Genomic DNA, 18,738 nt, shown 5'->3' with positions numbered 1-18,738 from the left:
AGAGAGAGAGAGAGAGAGAGAGAGAGAGAGAGAGAGAGAGAGAGAGAAGGGGAAGCAATTGCGGCAGCGACATTAAGGGAGGGAGATATTACGCGTGGGGGGAGGCAGCAGGCTGGAAAGCGTGGGAGGGGGGAGGGGGGGACGGCGAGGCTCGCGGGAGGATCGAGAAGGCTCAAGGTCGCTGGGGGGCCGCACGCGCGCCCCTGGCCACGCACACAGAGACGCGCGTACGCGCGCACACGCTTGCGCGGCTCTCTGCAACACATTCGGGCGTGTGCACACGGGGGTAGCGGGGGTGTGTGCGCGCTGCAGCGCACACGTATTACGCGCACGCGCAACGTCGCGGCGCGCGTTCCGTAGCTTTGATCTGTGTGCGTGACACTGGGCGCTGATTCCGCGTCCGCGATAGGGAATACCCGCTCGTATATGTATATATATATGTGTGTGTGTGTGTATGTGTGCGTTTATGTGTGGGTACGCGGTCGAGCACCGTAATTCGGCGGTTCCTCCTATGGCGACGCGTATTATGTCACCGGGTCCGCGCTGCGGAGAGAAAACACGCTGTGTTGTATGGATTTTTTGGGATTCGCGGCCGAAACGGTTACGACGCACGGAATGCCCGACCGGGAGGGGGGGGGGGGGGGGAGAGATTCATCGAAAGCCTAAATTGAATCGTCGATCCAGGGTAATTGCCGTTTCCCGATGAATCGTGCGGCGCGCGAATGATACCGAAGTGGAGAATTTTTTTAATCGGGGTGCGATTTTATTAGAAAGTAATTGTGTGCTTTTATATTGAATCATGTATATCTTTAATTTAAACAGATATACTTACTCGCCATTTTGGTATATTAAAGTAGCAACCTTCGTAGTAATTAAACGCACGTTGGGTTTGTTTCGACATTTGATTTTGTATGGTTTTGTTGGAAGATTAAAAATTGTATGGTTTTTCTTTATAAAGAAATGGTTGAGTTCACTTTGGAAAGGGCCATACTTTATTTCTATATTTAATGAGTCATCAACCTGATCTCTATTGCAGTCTGTTCCCTAGTCTCAACCTGATGGTTATTGCAATGTATCTGTACGAACTAATCCTTATAGTCTGTTAAAAAAGGACAACAACAAGCAAAATTTATTAGCTAGTGAACTTCGAATATATACATATAGTCTAATGACCATCAAGTTGAGACTTGGGTTACCTACCTAAAAATACTACCTACCTACCTATAAATAAATAATTATGAATAATTAAGACAAGGATCACATAACATTTTGTCTTACAAATATGTATATCAACCATTCAATGCCAACAATTGAAGTAGTTCTAATATTTCTACGACCCCACTGTACGTTCTTCTCTAAAATCGACGTCTACTATAGGTATTTGTGTTTTCACCTATCCCCATTTACGTAACATTCAAACGACTCCGCTTAGCGCTCTAAATTTTAAGAACGTATCCCGAGCGCTGTGCTCTAACCGTCTTGAAATTCGTGGAATAGGTTAACGCGCGACAAGTAGAATACCGAAGCAAAGTTCTGTCACGTACAAACAAAAATTACGTTTCATCTAACAACGTTAGGAATATTCCACGAAAGCGACATAGATCTCGGTACAGTTACTTGCTAGCTTTGTAATTCGCAGAAAAGCAGTTTCATGGTAGGAAGAGAGGCGCGAAACTGACGATAGAGGACGCGAAGAGATGCGACCAAAGGGGACAATTGCTCCACTTAACGCTGACACAGACAAACTGCATCTTTATACTGTTAACAATAACGCGTGCAAGCCCAAGATTGCTAAAATTACGTGCGCGATGCAGTGCACGCACGCGCGACGTCGCGACGCGTGTCGCAACCTATAGAGAATGCGTGAGAGTACGATCGACTGTAATCGCAATAATTTAGGATTCCTCGTCAGTCGAATGGTCAGTCAAATTCGAATCGTGGACTGAGCTACCGTTACTGCGGCAAACTAGGTTCTCAGAAAAGTAAAATTGATAGCCTAATTCGGGTTTAGTCCTCGCTCTTGTAATAAAAAAAAATCAAACGAAAAAAATCAAGGGAATTAGGACTTCTCGTTAATGTCTAAAGAGTAAGAGTAAGAGAAGAGATATTCACCCTAAACGATAGTGTCGGTGATTTAAAAATTTTCTGTCCTCAATTGTGGACGCCAAGTCTGAAAGGGTTAACGATTAAAATCTCTTCTCAAAAATATATCTTGGCTCGATAGAATGATACCCAGAAATAATTAAAAGAGAATCTACGACATGTCAAAAAATAATACCACCCCATGATGTAACCATAGCCACTGATATAATTAAAAAATCCCAAGAAAAATCATCGCCACGAATTTTATTCAAACTTTGACGAACAAGTGATTTTCTAGCCGTACGAAATAATATTCGAGCGCAGTTTTCCGGGCGAGAATTGAATTTGCGAGCGAAAAAGGGGTTAATTGCAATAGACTGGCGACGCTCGTGTCTGGGAGTATTTCATGAGAAGAGTCGTCGTTGTTTTTCTCCTGCAGAGAAGGCGTGCATTAGTGCATTACGCTGTGTAACCGGCAACTGAGTTATTCCGATTCAATTATGGTCCCCACTCGGTACGCTCGATAGGTATGAGAGAGCGTACCACTGCTTTGATAACCCATTCAATTAACTACTACCACGTATCAGTCAAAGGCGCGAGCTGGTAAAAGATAGGGACGCGCAGTTGCTTTTAAAACGAATATACCGCTGAGAAGATACACTTCATTCGCTAAGGGTGATTCAGGGGATGGAGTTGAGTACGTTGCACCCGACGTCGTTATCCTAACATCCCTCCGTTGCGTTGACGATATGGTTATTTAAAATTCCAGCGTGAAAGTCTTAGTAAGCATACATTAATTCTGGAAAATTGTATCTTTGAGAAATTTCACATTTTCTGTTATTCATGTTCAAGACGATTAAAATAATGCTTGATGATGTTTAAGGGTTTGTGAGATTGTAAAAGTAATTTTATAATAATTATAGTAAGATCACTCGTAATACTGGACACCAATATTTTTTACTAATACGTTACAAGAGCAAAGTAATTATGAATACTTTCATATTAATATCGAGCTCTGGTCGAAGTATATATTTACCTAGTCCCCAAACATTTCTTTCCTTTACTTTCCTTTTCTTTTCTTTTACTGGCCTTAAATTAAATCCCAATACTTCCTTTCACATTTCCTTCCTTTCAGACATTTATCATTAAATGGCTGCCATTGACATCGACAATAAGTTTGTTATGAATTCTTCCCATATTGGGTTCCGTTCAAACGATTAATAGCTTCTAAGTGTTTGCTGGATTAGCCTTATTGATCGGCGGACCGCCAATAATTTTTCTTTACGGTAATATTGGTCTCAATACTAACGAATATTGCTGGTCGTCGATATCATCATAAGCATAATAATTACAAATATCTTCAATCTAGAATAGAAAACACACGTCAGATAATAATACGCAGTTATATAGTGTTTTTCATTGTCGACTCTCTAACTTTAAGGTGCACTCTTTTTTTCTGGATTGAAAATTCTCCACTTCAGTATCATTAAAAAAAAAAAATTGTTTCATCTTAGGTTTTTTTTATTTCTTTGTAAATTTAAAAAATTCCATTATTTATTTTTTATTGTAGTTACTCTATACTCTTTTATTTTAGTTCACTTTTCAAGATCAGTGCCCACGATTCAATTTTATACTGGTGAGAGTGACCATAAATTTTGAATTCTAAAAACAGCTAACAAAAACATTCGCAAGTATCTTTGTCGCATCTCCGGGATTGATCCGGCACGAGAATATTGATCGTTAGGTATAGTACCGAATGCACAATCATTGCCGAAACACGGTTAGGTGTTTACCATTCCTTCAGTTTCCCCTATCGAAATTCGAGGAGGCTTGCAGCGTTGCGTTAGGCGGAAGCGGCGCTGTATGGCACGGAGGGTGATAACGGTGTAGAAAATACATTCTACGAAGGACCTGCCCCTGAAGCATAGTCAATACTGCAGCCAACGATGCCTACCGCAGCACTGTTTCCCCTTTTATCCGACAATCCCCTCGTAGCTTCCGTCCCTGAATGAAAGAGAAAGCGAGAAAGACGGAACGACGAGATTTGCGTGAATCCTGAATCCCGGTAATAATTGCCGAAGGGTAGGGAAAATGCAAAGAAAGGGGTTCCAACGATGAAAATTTTCGCTGGAAAACGCGAACGTGTTCGTTGAGCACAGTGTAAACTTCTGGCGATACCGGAGCACCGATAAAAATCTGCGTTCGCGGAATGATACTCGTAAACCTCGAATATATTAATTAGCAGAGATAGGTTGAATCACATTCGAATGATAACATGGTACAGTATTTTATTGGCGTAGTTTATTTGATTGAAATGGTTGCCAATGAAATTATCTCGACGATTAATTTATGAATTTTTCGTAATAGTTTTTCGTTGTAGATTGTTCAAATGATCAATGTAAGGACTTGATGGATCAAGCTCGTCGATGAGTTCATCAACAACCCAAGATGAAACAATTTTTTTCTTTAATGATACCGAAGTGGAGAATTTTTAAGCGATTTTTAAACGAAGAAGAAGCCTTACGTTTGAAACTCGATAAATAGAGGCAAATTAATAGACACAGGAAATTATAGTGACACCATCAGAGCAGGTGTTACCTGGTCGAGAACAACTGAGACTCTGACAGTCCTTACAAATCGATGCAAGGTTTTAATCTTGATGCACGTAAGGGTACAATTTATTTTTCTGACACTGCGATTAGTTAGCTGGCCCCATATTTGCCTATGAAATATTAATGAAACGCGTAGATAGTGAACCTAATACCATATTCGTGGGGGCGACCAATGAAATACGTGATCTAAGGACTATTGTACAAATTCGTAACACATGCTTTTGTCTGTAGAGGGGTGTAAGTTAAATAATGGAAGTTATTTATGAATCAACCCAATAAATAAGACTTTAAATTTTGTACATCCTTTACAAGATAGACAAATATACTACTCTGTATATAATATACCTATGTTTCATACTTGCATACATATAGAGTAGTATATCTATCCATCTAGTAAATAAATGTAATTGTTTTTTTATATCTGTATATATCAGACACTACTAACGCTCTTAATTCTAAAAAGAAACATTCTATTTCCTGATAAAAGCAGATCCATGAAAACCAAACCTTGCATACGATAACAACCATAAGTTTGTCATTATTTCAACTCTTGGAGTGGAGTTAATTGTATCAAATCTTTCATTGTAAAACTATGTTCTACAAAGTATAGAAATATGAAGGCGAAGGACGAACCACCAATTTGAATTCGAGCTGAAGAATCAGATTATTCTTTCCCTCGAGAGATTGGGAAATCCTCTTAAACTCCACCCTGAAGTCGATTGGAGTATCGGAACATAAGCATTCGAAAGAAACATTCAAGTAATCCACCCGATCTGTTCAATAATTCAGTAAAAACAATCTCTCCAAATTTTACCAAGGGAATTTTCAAATATATGCAGCATGCTTTCTTATATAACGACACAACCAAATATCTTTACCCTCAGACCCTTAAACAGTTAAATGTTTTTAACAAGACTACTCGTCATGCATAACAATTTGCTGTTTAACTCATTTATCACCATCGAGACATCTCGTAGTTAACAACGAATGGGTTAAATGCCAATTTTAGTGAAAACTAAAATATATTCTTTCTAAATTCGTAAATTTCCAGATGTTTCCAATATTTCGAGCACAAATAAAATTATAAAGACGACCAGATAAACAAATATAAATAATTATTACGAAAACACTGTATATATCGTGAACGAAGTAATTATTCTTTCCTTTGTAAATTCACGTTGGTATTTACACAATGATGAAATGATAGTGAAAAGAAAAAAAATGTTACAAATAAAACACTCACTTCGTTACAATTTAATCCCACATTATGATAGCCACGCGTACTTTGTACTCGACGAGTATACTCTTCATCCCTTACCGGTTAATTAGTTCGCGCGTATTTAAATAATCTAGACCTGATTTTTTTTCTCTCTCAAAAAAAAAAAGTAAAATACAATTCAAGCAGTAAAGATCGCCCGCATCTCAAAATCTTCCAAGTTTACGACAGCCCTACGCGATAACATTGCTCGATCAATCGAGACAGAAGGGTTGCACGCGTGCCGTTCGAAATAAACGCGTCGATTCGCCTATTTGCCGCAGCGGCCGTGAATTTTACGACGGCTCGCTTCTTCGCGGAGGCGTGAAACGCGAAAACAGGAGAATCGGTGCCACGAGGACGCAGGAAACTGTGACGGGATCGACAAGGGGGTGGGTTGCATGGCTCGCGCGGGAATCGAAGAAAACAACAAGGAGCAAACAGCCTCTGGCGATAGATGGTCCGTCTCACAATCAGAGTTTCTCAAACTAGGGTCCACGAAGGGCCACGGACTCTTGAAAGGAGAGAAAGTGTGTTACATCGCGTAATAAGGAAACTGCTTTCTGCGATATTCTACTCTTATTAACGTCTTGAGGGAAATTTCGAAGAAAAATAAAACTCGAGCTGCACGGAAGAACAGTGTCAACAACTTACTAATGGGTTTTGATTTGTTTAAAGGAGAATGTTACGAAGTAGCAAAATTTGGGGGAGCTCAAGGCAGGGGTTGCTCACTGAATACTTTCAGGATTATTCGATACCAATGTAAAAGAACAAAGTTAACGGTTTCTGAAATTCTATAGTCGTTTCTTTAAATTATAACCAATTTGTCACGTGTAATCGAGGTGAAAACGATTACAAAAGTGCTCGAATTAATATTCTCCGCCAATAGGACTCGGTTGTTATTGTTATTTACAGTGCTGTCACATTAACAATTCTCGAGAATCACCTCTGGCTCAAGGACCGAAATCATTGGTAAGATGGAAAAATGATTAAAAAAGGCGAAGAAGTAGATTAGGACGAAAAATTGTGAATCGTTGGGCAAATGAATTCATTTAAATTCATTTCTATTTAAATTCGAACAGAAATAAAATTCTAATAATTGTAATTCTAATAATTGTAATTCTAATAATTCTAAGTGAATAATTCTAAATGAAATTCTATTCAAAATCAAATAGAAATTGATAACAGTTGATACTGAAGATATCAAATCCTTGTTGAGGCAATTCATGAAAAGATGAAGTTTGGGAAACCCTGATCTGGCTCCTACTGCCCCTTTTACTATGCTTCCCGCTTTCACGCTCGCGTTTCATGCCCATGGCACATATCGTAACTAGGGCTGATTGTGAGACTAACTTGTCCAGTTTTTTTACTAAATTAAACTTATTTGATAAAATGTTGACATATTATCACGTGACCTGAAAGTTACGTAAGGCTATAGAGGGTTAGAATATAAATCGCTGTAATTTGAACATTCGTTACTGTTTATTAATATTTTGGTTAATAATTGCAAATGAGTAATCGTCAACGAACGATGCTTTTCCATTAAAAAATATCGAGGGAGATTCGCAAATACATTAAACGTTTTTATTTGAAAATGTAATTCAATTTCAAGAAAAACGACTTTTTGAGTCAATCCAATTTAGAATGAAATTATACAGGTTCCATAGGCCCTCTACTTCGACTAACAATCCCATCACCAGTATTTATTTACTCGACATAAATGCAATCAATGAAATATTCTTACGAGTCTCGATACACAGATAACCAAATAAATAACCATCAAAAGTAGACAAAAATCCTGTACCCGATACCTCAAAAAAGCTACCATTTCCTCATCTCTGATCTACCATATCAACGACTTCTTGCCTCCCACACGAGATCCTCAGTGGAAAGGAAGAAGCATTTCACATAATTCCACATTCGTCCCTCGCCACACATCGTCGAAAATCACGACAAAACGCGAAAACCGTCTTTCCAGCGCGCAAAGCTACTAGAACGACTTCTCCTTTACGTTTTTGTTCCGAAACAAATGCTCGGCAATGCGTTTCCCGAAGGAAACTCGTTAGTGGGATGGCTCGTTTGAAACGAACGTACGACGGTGCATTTCTTTTTTCTTTTTTTTTTTTGGAGGTTGGACACGAGGGAGCCCTAGGAGAGAAATTAAGCGGAAGAAATAGAACACGCGGGATTCTCTTTAGGGCCAGCACGGAACGAGCGTAGTTTCCGTCGGTTACCGTTACGCGCGGTGCACACGCGTATGAGCGTGCACGTAGCACGTGCATGCGCTGCATGAGATTAAACAAAGGAAGCGGGAGGTGTACGCGCACCGTAAATGTACATAACGGTGACACGAAGCGCGGGCTGAAACTCGACGCGCGTAACTATTCGTTTACCGAAACGAACGGTTAACGAGAATACAGGACTCGAAGTTCTCACGAAGGGGTAGTATAATTCTCCGAAAGGGACCCATTTCGAATCACCAGGTGAGATTAAGGGGTAGTTTTCTTGAATTGCAAAGTTAGTGGTTTTAAGAAGTTTGTTTGAAGTGATTGATCTGTCCGAGAACTGTAGGATGCATTTAGAATACTTTCGTAATTCAACAAGTATGGTTTTCTTATATTGACAAAGTAAGTATTAACAGTGGTAGTAGTTGGAGTAGGCTTGGCAAGTAACTGCAGGACGTATATGACATCTGGTGTTTCAAATTGAGCTGGATCGAAAAATCATGTTTTTCGAGGCGATATAGTTTTTTGTTTTTGTAAAATTGGCAAAATGGTGGAAAATGAGGGTAAATTTGTTTCTTGCATAAGTATAGAAATAAATACGTAAATAGGGATGTATGAAGAATATGTTACATGAACTTTATTTTATTACTCAAACCAGCATACTTTTAGCATACTTTCGTAAGTCAATAAATATTTTTTTTGGGAATATTTATTTGGCAACTGACGAGTGCTATGCAACAGTCGCCAGTTCGCGCGTAAAATCTTTATTCTCGAGAAGCAAGAGCTAGTTACGATCGATGCGTTTGCTACTTCCTTCTCTGGCTACCTCAAGGCACATCGATGACCGACCAATGACGATTAATATACCTTCCACGAGCCGATCACGTGAATTTTCGTTCAACATGTAGGCGATATCCATAGATAAAAAGATCCCAATTTTAACATTGTTTGCTCTGGGATCTATTCAAGATAATGTAGAGGTAATGTTTCGAATTTTTGATTGATCGTATAATTGATCGATCGAAGAGTCAAACTACTTATGGCTTCAGCGAAGTTGTCTTGCAGAACTCTATGTAAAGTATGTATTTTCCTTCGCAAAATGTTTTTCACTGCTACTTGCAGTCATCTATGGTCGATTTTAAAAAAAATGTTCTAATAACAAGCAAAATGTGAACGTAGATTTAGTTATATAGAGGGAAGAGATTAACAAATTAAATTATAGCGGTTGTAACATGATAATATATTTTTCTTCAAAAGGGGCTTTAGTATTTTGTTTACAACATCTATGGATCAACGTAGTCAAGGTGGACACTCAACGACACTATCATACTTAATCGAAATGTGATATATTCGATTATATTTGTATTTTGTTAAAACAAAAAATCCTAAACTCCCTTTCAGAAAATTACCTATTCAAATTTACTATTCGATAGAATGCTTCGATAGCCTTACAGACGTTCTGTAAAATTACAAATTTATTTATTTCACTCCCGATATTTAGTTCACTTGCTTGAATCAATTCTCCAAAGTATGTTTTTGTGATAATACCGAAAATACCGCAAATATTGTCAAATCAATTGTTGTTGAATGGTGAATTAATATTTTTAGTTACGATACCTATAATGTAACCCATGATTAATAAAAAAAAAACGCGAATATCATATTTACTCGCGATTAGTTTCTGAAAGAAACGTATTTCCAAGAGAGGCTTTAGAAATTTGTTTTTTAATAACAAGATACACCTGTCAGCGTACTCGTGGTGAACACTTAACCACATCTTCCACGTTTAACCTCTCGAGGGCCGAATTATCTTATTAAAAATCAACAAAAATTCGAGTTAATATTTACCTACGACACCCATCAATCTCTTGTCGATGTTGTATCATGTCACTGAATAATTTAATTTTAAATATTCATTTACACTTCTAATTACTATTTCTACGCCCCAATATATAAAAGAACTCTGAAACTAAACGTACGTATTCCTCGAGATGTTAACCCATTCGCTGCCAACTACGATACGTCTCGTAGTTCAAATTGCTTGCAATTACACAAGGAGTAATTTTATACCCTTTCGAGTCACGAATTATCGCAAAAGAAGATCGTAAATTTTCTTGTTGACTTTATCATTACCATCAAAATAACAAACTAGATTACACATTTTGGTAATTTGGTATTTAAGGGGAACCGTTTTAAATTTGCCTTGCAGTGAATAGGTTAATCAAGTTAGTTAGTAATCAAGTGCGTCTTCGATTAAAGGAAGCGAGTCGAATATATTCCATACCATTCGCGTTTCATTAAAAAACAAAGCCCCTTTTGAGAACCCCTTTATACACCAAAGGATCAGGATAGAGACGTGACCCTATCGAAGAATCGACTACGACGTCGTAGCCCACGATCCATAGATCACCAACACACTGGCACACAGCCGGCCGGCTGGAAGCCGCGAAAACCCGAAGGATCGATCGATCGGTCATCGATGCGTCCCCGCCTCCCACGCGTAACGAAGCGCGACGGTCGACGAAGAACCGTGGAGTGCACGCGTATATTTCTGAATGAAAATTGCGTAAAATATGACGCGAGAAGAATGAACGGGTAAACACGGTGTACCTGGCGGATGAAGCCACCATGGATTGACCAGAGATGGTTGTTGGTTGCCGTGGCCCTCGCCGACAGGGGCGTACATCCTCCTCCGACTACGTCACGCCCGTCACTGCCGCCCCGTGCGGCTGCACCCCCGACTGCCTTCAGCCCACCGCTCCTCCCGGGATTCCTGTCACTTCCCCTTTCCTCCGCGTACGCAAGAGGGTTGCAAGGTTACCGTCCGTCCCCCGCCGTCCCTCGAGCCGACCAACCACCCCCGCCGTGGCTGCCACCACCCCGTGGCCACCTCGAGCGCGTTCAAGGTGGAGGAACAACCGCCTCCGTCGACGAGCGACGCACAACCACCCCCGTACGGTTTCCCTACGCAGGCAACCGGCCAGCCACAGCCGTTGCTTTCGCTGGAAAGTCCTCGGGCCGTTACGAGGGCGGCCTGTCGGCCAGGGCTGACGTTGCAAAGGGCGAGCTCGATGAACCTTTTTCTTTTCTCCTTTTTGCTTCCTCTCCTACCCCCTCTTTTTAGCTTCCCTTGGCCGTTATTAACGGAGGGGAGACGTTGCTGTCGGTCAAAATTTCGACTCCCTCCGAAGATTTTCTTTCCGTTTGTTGATGCTTCGAGAGCTGGACGGAAGTTTCTAAACGCGAAGGTGTCCTGGTTGGTAGGTGGGTTTAGGTTTGAATAGAAATTTACTGAAGAATTTTTAGATTATCCTGTCTATGTATATTATGTGTTATATAAGGATTCGACTTGAATCGAAGCAACTGTAGATGTCGTATAAAGAAATGCATTGAAACATTTCCTCCTTTCCTGTTCTCCTCCATTCTTTCACTTCTCTGGTCTTATTAACATTGCTGTTGGTCGATATTTCGATTCCTTAAGAAGATTTTCTTTCCATTTGTCGATGTTTCGAGAGCTGGACGGTTTATGTGAGTTCGTGCCTTGAAACAATTTATTTTCCATTACAGTCGGTCTGTTTAACCTATTCACCCTATTTTGCAGTACTCCTGTCTTGGACCGTGTGCTACGCAGAGTTGGACCTTAATCGCAAACACAGCAAATTACAGAAATCGTTAGGGAGCTGATACAGCTTGAATATTTAAAATTTATCAAACGATTCAAACCAATTTCAACGCACATCATCGCGCGGTCCCCACTCGGGCTGCCTCGCATAACTGGAATCGCTTAATAATTAAGGCAATGTCTCGCATACCACACCCCCTCCCCCGGTTATCTTCCCCAGCAGACATTTTTTGACGAGAACCCGCGGGATGCACCACGAAGAGCAACGATTCGATATAAAATTTCGCGGGGACACGGAACTACCGTATGGGAAATTCCTTGCGCCCTTGGTACGTTTCTATTAGAGAGCATATTTTATCAACGGTTCGTCACTAAAGGTAACAGGGATGGAGGGGAGAACAACCTTGCAAGCTTCCACACCCCCTTTGGTATGCGTAGGTGCGTCGGTGGTGGAATTAAATTTTTGTACCGAAATATTGCAGGGGAATATAATTGCTTTTCGAACGTGTGAGATAACTGCGTACAAATTTTTTTATACTTTTATGAAACATGACTGTATGTGTATGTGCTAAAGTTTAAATTTTTTAATGGTATAGTTTCCAATTTTCTGTTACGTTGAATTCTATGTTTTGCAGAATAGTTTTGTATGGAGTATAATTACCCTGAAACAATTACTATAGGCGAATTTCACAGGACTTTTTAATCCAAAGACTGTATAATCTGGAGAGTTTGAAGTTGAATACATGAATATGTGCCTGAAATGGTGTGCCTTAAAGAGTTCGAAAGCTAAATGGTAGTATGTCTTATTTTCTGAACGGTATAACATGTATATCATTGCTGATATTTTGTACATTTTTGGATTTGTGCACATTCCCGTAGATCTGCCCCGTATTTCTATCTACCATGAATACATGAACATCCGCGCTCCAGTAATAATATATTTGGAAAGAGAAATTGTAAATTAAAAGATGAAAGTTATTTACGAATCAACCTAAAAGTAAGACAAACCTTACAAACAATTCGTTTTAACAGAATAAAACGAAATAAATGGCATCCTTATTTCCAAATATCCTTTTTGAGCTTACGTAAATCCCAGCATTATTAACTAAAACATTGTTAAATAAATAACATACAAATTGTCCTTACTACAAAAAATCTACCTACTTAATTTACGAGTGCTTCACGAATTAAACATCCCCTCGAAAAAAATCGATTCATGATCTCCGCGATGTAAACAATTCTCAATGAAATTATAGCGACCATCCCATCTAAAATTCCACGGGGACACCGAATCATCTAGATAGAAAATTCCTCGGAAGCTAGGTACGTTCCTGAAGGTAGAAAGCACAGGGGCTGGAGGGGAGAACAACCTTGCAAGCTCTCACACCCCCCTGGTATGCGTAGGCTGCGTCGGTGGTAGGGTCTGAAATTTTGGAGGTTGGCAGGATCGGTGAGCACGGTGGGGCTCGAAGGGCGAAAAAGCTGGAGGGATTCGGGGCGAGGGGTGGTAGCGATGTCCTTGGGGGCGGTGGGGCGAAAGGGGGCGGTCTGAAGGGAGCCAGGCAACCTGCACCCGGCAACAGCCCCCGACCTCGGAAGAACTAATCATTAACCTCCTTTCACCCTCCCAAACACCGCTCTAACTCGACCACCTTCGCTTCACTTTCACCTGTGCCTCCCTTTCTCTGCCACCCCTAAGCTTCCAACCCTACCAGAGCTCGCCCACGCTATCCGCGATTACGATTAGCCTGGCTCGCTTTCGACGCTTTTTTCACGGGGCCTACCTACGATCTCTCGTCATCGTTTGGTCTCCGCCTCGTCGAAAATGCAACCGTGAATTCCTGCTACCGTGATTCGTTAACGTTTCGATCGATTAGATTCGTTTTTGTGCTTTTCTGCAGATTGATGACTGACATAGTAGGTTGCTTCTATGGATAGGTTTAGCGTGACGAAAGTCTCTGTGAATTTTATTAAATGTTTACGGGTGGATTTTCAGTATCTTCAGGGTATTGATATTTAGGGGTAATGATGACGAAAAAGGGACGAAGACCTGAATTGTTGCGCGCCCTTCACGGGACGTCCGTTTTTATTTTTCGATGGTTTAAGATGGTCTGAGTTTAAAAATGTAAATGAAACAAGTAGCAAATTTTGTATGTCGACATGTACACCCCCGCTCGCAAATATGCGGACATTGTCTCAATTGGAATATATATCTAAACCAAATAACGAATCTATTAATGGATATCACTTATGTTTCTGTATTTAGTTTGTGTTGCATTAGAGAGCATATTTTATCAACGGTTCGTTAAGTGTTCTATCAGTAATAATAAAAAAAAAAACAATTTAATTTTCTTTTCATTAATGTATCCCCCGTGTGCTGTTATAATTTCCTTCGTCAATCTTGACACCCTAGCTATTTATTCCTCATGTATCTTAAATAATATTATTCAATTTATTTTGTAATATCTCGCATAAATGTTTGTTAGATGTTGGACATTTTTCCCGAACTCTATAATTTCTCTATGCATTATCGAGCAAACACTGCACAATTATTTTAATATACACGAAAATTCAACCTTTAATTTGTATAGTCCTCTTTGAATGTGAAACGTGCTGTTTTGTACTCTTTAATTTGGATTTAGACTTGTTTCTACGTTTCCATAGTTTTTATATACTTTCCATACCATTGAGCAAACACTATAAAATGAATTAATTCTATTTCATCAATAGTCCTCTTTATCTACCTAAAGCTTTCTTGTAAACTTCAGCTTAAGTTCAGTTGTCTCTACACTAATTCAAGACAAATGGTAGAATTAAGATTTGATTAATAAATAAAATAAACGGATAACAGATTTACCCCTTTTCCATTATTTTCCCTATCACATCTCTTTATAATACTCTCGCTTCCAATACGTTCCTCTGCTATGCTCTCCCAAAGTTAGGCTCGTTTTATTTGGCACACCGCTACAGGCCACTATCAAAGATCCACTGTTTTCGTCTTCTCATCGAAGGAAGGGAAACGGATAATGCGAAGCGATTGAAACTACTTTGAAACTGGTTTCGCCTAGGAGATTCGTCCCAGGAATCTACCGAGGGTTGAACCCGCGGTAACCCTGTTGCTGGCTTCTATGTGTACATCCACGTTAAAGATTGCACCCTGTGCAACCCTCCAAACTTGAAGGCTGCGTTGTATACATAAACGCAAGCAGATAGATCAATAAATACGAGAATACTTTGGTGCGTACACGCTATTATGCACTTTGCGCGGTATCACAGCTGCAACCCGAGGATCAGGCTACTCAAAAGGACACGAAGTATGAGTAAAAATTCGCGTACTTTTTGAACTTTCCTTCTTACATGTCCTAGTATTTTTTATTAGGTTAAATTCTGAAATTAAGTTAACATCTAACTCGTATTCTTTTATTTATCTGAAGATTTTTTTAGAATATACTGCCCAGGAATTGGGATTTTATTTTTTGAGAAAAGTACGGGATTCCGATACCGTATGTACCGATGGCAATCGTTATCGTATCGTTAAATTTCATAACCAACAGCCTACATACTTCTGTATTTTCTATATTATCGAGCGAACACCATAGAATTAATTTATTCGATTAACGACACTACAACCGTCAATCCATTCCAGATATAAAAATTTTCTTGTAAGTTTCAACTTCAATTAAATTTTGTCCAATATCTTCTACATAATCGATCAAACACTGTAAAATGAATTTAATTTATTCATGACAATCCAACCATCGGTTTGTTCCATCGCAGAGTTCATAAAAATATAAGCTTGAAAATAGTACAGTTCAACGAGTGCAAGAACGGCTGCGAAGCTAGTTGTAAAAGGCAGCTGTTGAGCAAACTACTACGCCGATTAATATGGTGAAATGAATAGTAGGAACAAATAAAGGGGCATGACCATCGTTAGGCGACCATCCTGTAAATAATTCAGTAGTCGAACGAGAGCAGTTGCCACTCGAACAGGTATTTCACAGTCTAATCAATGGGACCGGGTATTTCGGCGGTAAACGTACACCAAGTCACTCTATTTTTGTAGTACGTGGCAATCGGTGTTTATCCCCCGCTGTATCTTGATTTACGCGTCGAACTTTCGGTTGATAAGATCTACATGACAAAAGCGAGGGTGGTAAGTCGCGGAGGACAAACGACGCGTAAAATCGATAGAAACTTGAACGATATTGCGTTCACTTTACGCGATCTAAAATTTCGTCTCTATGAAAAGTTATTTGGAGAAGTATTCGCAAAGAATATACCGTGTGCTTCGTTTAAGTGGGAACGGTTAAAGAACTCACAAGGGGATGAAGATACAAAAAAAAATGCTTTTGTAAAAATTACTCGATTCGAAATAGCGAATTATATGCAACTAGCGAAATATATTTTTATTAACCCCTTCAGACGCGACTTTTTTTTAGGAGAAAAGAAATTCTTTTTCTATGGATACATGACAAGTGGATGTGAAATAAACATTTAATTTAAGAAGAATGTTTTCGCGCGATAAGTTTGTGGTTTTTTAAATAGGAATTGTGGTGTGGAAATTTGTGGAAGATCATTATAGTTCTGACTGCATTTTCAATAGTTCTATAGTACCTGACCTACGAAGATGATATTTTTCTCAAAATAAACATCTCACTTCGTATCTACTCGACATGTATCCACAGAAAAATAATTTCTTTCCTCTTTGCAATAGAAAGGGGTCGAAATAAAAAAACAAGACTTGATCGTAATCATTATTAATTCAGAGTTCTGACTTCATTTTCAATAGTTCCATAGTACCTGACCTACGAAGATGATATTTCTCTTAAAATAAACATCTCGCTTCGTATCTACTCGACATGTATCCACAGAAAAATAATTTCTTTCCTCTTTGCAATAGAAAAATGGGTCGAAATAAAAAAACAAGACTTGATCGTAATCATTATTAATTCAGAGTTCTGACTTCATTTTCAATAGTTCTATAGTACCTGACCTACGAAGATAATATTTCTCTTAAAATAAACATCTCGCTTCGTATCTACTCGACATGTATCCACAGAAAAATAATTTCTTTCCTCTTTGCAATAGAAAGGGGTCGAAATAAAAAAACAAGACTTGATCGTAATCATTATTAATTCAGAGTTCTGACTTCATTTTCAATAGTTCCATAGTACCTGACCTACGAAGATGATATTTTTCTCAAAATAAACATCTCACTTCGTATCTACTCGACATGTATCCACAGAAAAATAATTTCTTTCCTCTTTAAAATAAAAAAGGGATCGAAATAAAAAAAAAAAAAGACTCGATCACTGCGAAAGATGTCTCGTACGCCACGATTTCCCGTAACGTAAATGTAATAACCACGTTGTACGGGAGCCTACTGTAATGAATCGTCAAGAAGGGATGCTCGAGGGCACAAGAGAAGCGCGTATCGGCCGTCGGGGCGCACTCGTGCGAAGGTCGAGTCGGTGGCTGAAGGGTGGCAGCCGAAAAAGGGGCAAAGAGGGGCAAGATGCAACGCACATCTATTGATTCTCCTTCAGCGTGAAGGCCCGCGTGTCCCACTCACTTTCGGAAGCACACGCACTCGGTTGCTCGCGCACTTTCCCCGGGTGGTTGCGTGTATACACCGACACCGTGTGCCTGCTGTGTGCGAGACAGTGCGTGTACGTGCACACAGGGCCACGTACGAGTGCGTCCCGTGAATGCAGGGCACGGAACAGCCTCTCTCGACGGAGAAGAGAAAGAAAAAAAAAAAAGAAAGAAAAAAGAAAAGGGGGAACTGGATTTTGCAACCTCCCTTCCGTGCATTCCTACTGTGAATTTCCTTGGCCGGCTGCATAAAGAATTAGAACTCCACTACACGCGGTTCCGCCTCAGCTACGCGGAGACGCGCAGAGAGAGGAAAAAAGAAAAAGAACAGGGAAAGAAAGACATCGACGAGGGCTGTCGGGGGTAAGGGGGGGGCTCGCGCGTCCAAAAAGCCTTACTGCGCCGCGGCTTTTTGCACTTGCAACTTTGCCGGACAACAACGCCGAGTGCTCGGAATTTCTATAGGGCCCAAGCCATCGGCTTTGCAAACAGTAAACCAGATCGGCCACTGGACACGCTCTCTCGACACTGAATAACAAAATGGAAGAAGCGATCGAACAACTTTGTTGCCTTTGATAGGACGGGGCCTCTCGCCGATCTTATCGGGAGGGCAATTAACTCGAATGTAACCGAAATGTAGCTGGTGCTGAGAATACGACGCGAAAGTTGCCGCGCGGGAAAAGGAATACCGGAATAGTCGAGCTGGATAGAAACTTTCAGTGGCCAATGAAAGGTTAAATATTGTTGTTATTTGTACGACGAAAATGGAATCTGTATTTTCAGATGAATTTATATTCCACATTATCTTTCTATGTTTAAATATCCGTACGAAAGATGTGCCAAGTTTGATGTAAAAAAATAGCGTGTTCTCTATATTGGAGAAACGTTTATGAATTTTGAATGGAGAGGAAACGGTGAAATACTATGGGTGCGTTATTTATTCGATAATAACTTATATTGAATTGTAAGATGAATTTATATTCAACACTATATTGTTCTTGTTTTAAAAAAATAGCATCTTCTCAAAATTGATAGGCGCATAAACTTTTTATGAAAGCATGTTGAGTCATTATGGCGAATTAAACATTCAGAACAACGGATAAACGGACGAATATTAATTTTTAAAATAAATTTGTTTGGCCTTGATACCTCGTCCATTAAAGAAACTCAACAAATATTGAAAATTCGAAGAACAACTAAAATTACTTGTATACATATATGTATTACTGACTAAAATGAATGCACTAAATTTCGCAACTAACCCAGTCAACGACAATTTTAATATATATATTGATATATTGATTGATTTTAATATATATATATATATATATATATATATATATATAT

The 18,738-nt window shown here is 39.6% G+C and overlaps 1 protein-coding gene across 1 annotated transcript in view; it reads right to left on the bottom strand.

The window, feature by feature from the left end:
* LOC128884352 (zinc finger protein chinmo) overlaps positions 1 to 11,388 on the bottom strand; it is an 84,634-nt gene extending 73,246 nt beyond the window's left edge. The window contains exon 1 of the mRNA XM_054137684.1: positions 10,785 to 11,388. Coding sequence (XP_053993659.1) covers positions 10,785 to 10,860 — 76 coding nt within the window. The 5' untranslated portion in view covers positions 10,861 to 11,388. The remainder of the gene's footprint in view (positions 1 to 10,784) is intronic.
* Positions 11,389 to 18,738: the final 7,350 nt, after the last annotated feature.

Source organism: Hylaeus volcanicus, chromosome 1 (genome assembly GCF_026283585.1).
Source record: "Hylaeus volcanicus isolate JK05 chromosome 1, UHH_iyHylVolc1.0_haploid, whole genome shotgun sequence".
Taxonomy (NCBI): domain Eukaryota; kingdom Metazoa; phylum Arthropoda; class Insecta; order Hymenoptera; family Colletidae; genus Hylaeus; species Hylaeus volcanicus.
This window is presented reverse-complemented; position numbering and strand designations above follow the sequence as displayed.